This window comes from Hevea brasiliensis, chromosome 2 (assembly GCF_030052815.1).
Source record: "Hevea brasiliensis isolate MT/VB/25A 57/8 chromosome 2, ASM3005281v1, whole genome shotgun sequence".
Classification (NCBI taxonomy): Eukaryota; Viridiplantae; Streptophyta; class Magnoliopsida; order Malpighiales; family Euphorbiaceae; genus Hevea; species Hevea brasiliensis.
Genome location: NC_079494.1, coordinates 2,201,445 through 2,205,601, shown reverse-complemented (window position 1 = coordinate 2,205,601; position 4,157 = coordinate 2,201,445). Strand labels below are relative to the sequence as shown.

Genomic DNA, 4,157 nt, shown 5'->3' with positions numbered 1-4,157 from the left:
TTTTTTTTTTTTGAGAAAATCATGAAAAAGTTTGAAAATCTTATAAAAGAAGAGATTTTCTACAGCTTCCTCACTTTACACTTGTCGAGACCTACAACATTCAGGAACACGTGAACCATTTGTTACAGATCGAACGGTGATTAAATCCCTGATGAGCACAAATATCACCATCCGTCTAGTACACAAAAGCAGCTCTCTCTATATTACGGAACTCAAAACAAGTTGAGCACAAATCCGAACCGAAAGAACGAGAGAAAACAAAGAAATTGAGAAATTTGAAAAACGGCACAGAAGACTGCTGCTATCATTTCACTCTCTCTTGCTTCGGCTCAGTCTCTATCTCGAAGCGGACACCGTAACGGTTCGCCTTCCCATTTCGGCGACACCGGAGATCTTAGCGAATCATCGGCGGTTTCTTGATCTCTAGACCTTTTTCTCCCTGTTTGGCTGTTTCAGTGCTCTGGACTAACTCTCATTTTTGTTTTCCTGTTTTCTCCATATCAATAATATTATCATCAAGAGGTACTAACGTGTTCTTCATTTTCTTCTATTCATCGTTTCAGTAGTGAAATTGATTGGATTGTTGCTTAGTGTTTAACATTTTCCCTGCCATTAGGTAGTTAATGGCATTCTATTTTCTATTTGAGAATAATTAGTTCTATTTTCGTGTTTTCTAGCCTAATTGTCAAGGTTTTGATGTGGTAGTTTGTGTATTTTGTGCCATTTGTGTTTGGTTAAATGCGATAATGCTCGAGTGTGGTTTGAGATGCTTGTATTTTGCCTAGATTATTCACTTTTAGTTTGTTTATTTTCTGTTTTGAGTTATTTTTTGGGGAATCTTTTTGCCATAGTTTTTTGAATGATGAACGCTTTAACGGTTTGAATTGTCTTTATATGAAATGTCCTGATAAAATTTTGAGGATGAGCTTTTACTTGTCTATTTTTATGATAATGGAATTCGAGGATGATGAAGCCGAATCTATATGATTTTACTGCTGATCTCTCTCTGTCTCTAGTTGGTCTTCCCAAATCTAAGGTCGAACTTGGACTATGTATTAATCCATGGTTTTTTTTTTTTTTTTTTTTTCGAAGTATTAATCCATAGTTTGGTTGCTGAGAGAATGGATGATAAGATAATTCGATTCTCAAACTGGTTTATTTGATGTGTTGGCTTTGAAAATCGGAAAACACATGATTTAACGAAATGCAATGATTGTTGTTGTTGTTGTTGTTGTTGTTGTTGTTGTTGTTAAATAACAAAAGAGAAGGCTAACTTTACTCCAGTAAGCATTAGTAAACCATATAGGTAAGTTGAATGAGGTCTTTCTAACTTTTTTCAAAGACAAAAAAATATATAAATTTTTACCCATTTTTAGAAGCTTGAGATCTCAGAATCCATGGGGATATAAGAATTAAAATGGTATCCAATTTTTTGTATGTCATTATATAAGTCTGTCCTAAAAACATTTAGTGATGAATATTTGTTTATTTAATTTTCTTTTACTTTGAAAAATGTAATTATCATATATGAGCATATTGATTTAACAAGACATATGTTGGTGTAAGGTAGACAAGTCTTCTTGAGTGCTATTTTCTGCATTTTATAATTTGCTAGGTCTAATAGTGTCATTATCCTGGTTTCAGCTGGGTGAGTAAGACTTGGTGGTTATTAACATCATTATATCTTTCCTTTTTAGGCAAACAAAATGATTGGATCATTTCTTACAAGAGGACTTGTGTATGTTAACAATGGCCCAGTTCTCGCTCTCATTTGAATTTAAAGGAATTATGTTGTTTTTCAAAGTTAAATTTATATAAATATATTGGCAGGATGGTTTTTGGCTATGCGTATCCTGCTTATGAGTGCTATAAGACTGTTGAAAAAAATAAGCCAGAAATTGAGCATCTTCGATTTTGGTGCCAGTACTGGTGAGTTGCATGTCATTTGTTCCTATTAAAGTGTGCAAATAACTTTTGGTGCTGGACTCATTTTTTATATTATTTGGATTGCAGGATTTTGGTGGCTATGTTGACAGTTTGTGAGAGAATTGGAGATGCTTTTATTTCATGGTAGGCAATCTTAGTTTTGAATGCAGATGCAATGTTTGTGAGAGAATCCATATTTTCATTACGTTTTCCTATATTGCTTTCTTGAAGGGTTCCACTGTACAGTGAAGCTAAGCTGGCTTTTTTCATTTACTTGTGGTACCCTAAGACTAAGGTATGTATTTACTGGAGCTTATAAGGCTGAATGTTATATAGTTGATCTTCATTGTAATTGAACCTGTTCTTTCACTTTTTCAGGGAACTTCCTATGTGTATGATTCCTTCTTTAGACCATATGTCTCAAAGCATGAGAATGAAATTGATCGCAGCTTGTTGGAACTAAGAACTAGAGCTGGAGATATGGCAGTTTCATACTGGCAAAGGGCTGCAAGCTATGGTCAGACAAGAGTATTTGAGACTTTGCAGTATGTTGCTGCACAGTCAGCTGCTAGGCCTCGTCCTGCTCAGGTAGTATGATAACAATAGTATCATTAATATGTTGTTATTATCTTCCTCCAGGTATCATTAGAAAAGCACCTAAGCAGCGCAAAAATGAACCTGCCTTATTTTTTCCATCATCATACTGTCTCTTAAGCTGAAAATTTGATGGTTTTCTTCACTTTTGCATATCACATTCTGATTGGCGATTCAATTGGTTTCCCTTAACCTATGAGTTGTGGTTGTTGTGCAAGACATATCTCTTTGAAGTTTGTCATTGAGCCCTGAATCACTTGATGAATTATTCCTTGCATGTGTTATTCTACTACTGGTATCAAATGTGGAATTGAATTCGAATACTAGTAATCCTTTAGAATCTGTAATGGTGGCTATGAAGGTGCAATTTACATGATGTTACCATGTTGAAGTTATATGTGATGCTACCATATTGGCCTTTAGTTTTTCTGACTATTGAAATTACAGCCACAACACCAAGGTGCCAGGGCTCACCAGCCCGCTGATGCTCTAAATCATCAACCTTCTACTAACAACCGTCAACCAGCTGCAGCACAACCAGAGACTGAAGAACCTGCATCCCCCACTTCTAGCTCGTCTTCAAGTCAACACCAAATGGAGGTACCAGAAGATGTGGCTCCTTCACCAGTGCTAGAAGCAACTCCTACTGCAGCAGCTTCAAATGCCCAAAACGCTCCTGCCTCGCCTTCCAATGCTTTAAAAGCAAATGCCACATCTGAAGCTTCCAATCAGTCTTCAACAACCAAGGCGGAAGCAATGCAAGTTGAAGCAGCGCCTTCATCAACAAATGAAAATGCAAACCCTCCCACGAACGAGACTAACATGGATGAAGCCATTCGTGTTACAGGTGCCAGATTGAGGAAAAGCCGTTCTGGATCAAAAAGTTAAAAAGATTGGTTTCAGTAGATGATGGGTGTTGGATCATTGTTGTTGACGTTGATGTAAATTTGTTGTCTTCTGTTTTCTTTTTCATTTGTTGCTTTATTTTTTGAAAATGAATTGGCAGATGAAAGGGCTTGAGTTGATAGGAGAAAATTGATGCAAAATTAGAGATGATAAAAGTGAAGATACTGAAACATAAAGTTGGCAGGATGCTTTTGGGGGCCGCTTGTATTGCGTAGATGAAATTTGTAATATGGCTGGAAGATGAACTCAACTATTATCTTCAATAAATTTGGTTTGTATAGTTTACGCTTAGCTTGAACTACTTGCATTGTGAATTTTCAAGAAATAGGTTTCACAAAAATATTATTTATTTTTTAACAGAAATTATTTATAAGATAATAAATAGGGATAACAAATTGTACATACTGAATTGTTAAGGGTCAAAAAAATTTTGAAATTTGAGTTGAGTTAAAAAAACTTCCTTTGTGTCTTAATTTCAGCTCATTTTAGCTAGAAAACACACGGGTTACGTTGCCTTACTCTCATGAATCATGCCTCCTTTTCTCTTTACCTTCTATGTCTCTCTCTCTCTCTCTCTCTCTAACTATTATCGTGGACAGTCATCACTCTTCTCTTTCTCTGACAAAGTTATAATTTATAATGTAATGCAATATATTATACATTACATTACTTTATTTGAAAGAATAAAAATTAATGTAATTGCAATAATAATTTTATGTTTGTTTAAATAT

At 35.2% G+C, this 4,157-nt stretch overlaps 1 protein-coding gene across 2 annotated transcripts; it reads left to right on the top strand.

Annotated features, from left to right (window-relative positions):
• Positions 1-205: 205 nt before the first annotated feature.
• Positions 206-3,717, top strand: LOC110673813 (putative HVA22-like protein g). Of its 2 annotated transcripts, none has more exons than XM_021837025.2 (7): positions 206-522; positions 1,698-1,738; positions 1,831-1,929; positions 2,014-2,070; positions 2,158-2,221; positions 2,305-2,514; positions 2,968-3,717. In XM_021837025.2, exons 2-7 carry the CDS (start codon positions 1,707-1,709, stop codon positions 3,406-3,408), a joined length of 903 nt encoding a protein of 300 aa, XP_021692717.2. In that variant the 5' UTR covers positions 206-522; positions 1,698-1,706; the 3' UTR covers positions 3,409-3,717. The 2 variants fall into 2 exon arrangements, with proteins under 2 accessions (XP_021692717.2, XP_057987994.1); XM_058132011.1 differs by having other exon boundaries at positions 1,645-1,738.
• Positions 3,718-4,157: the final 440 nt, after the last annotated feature.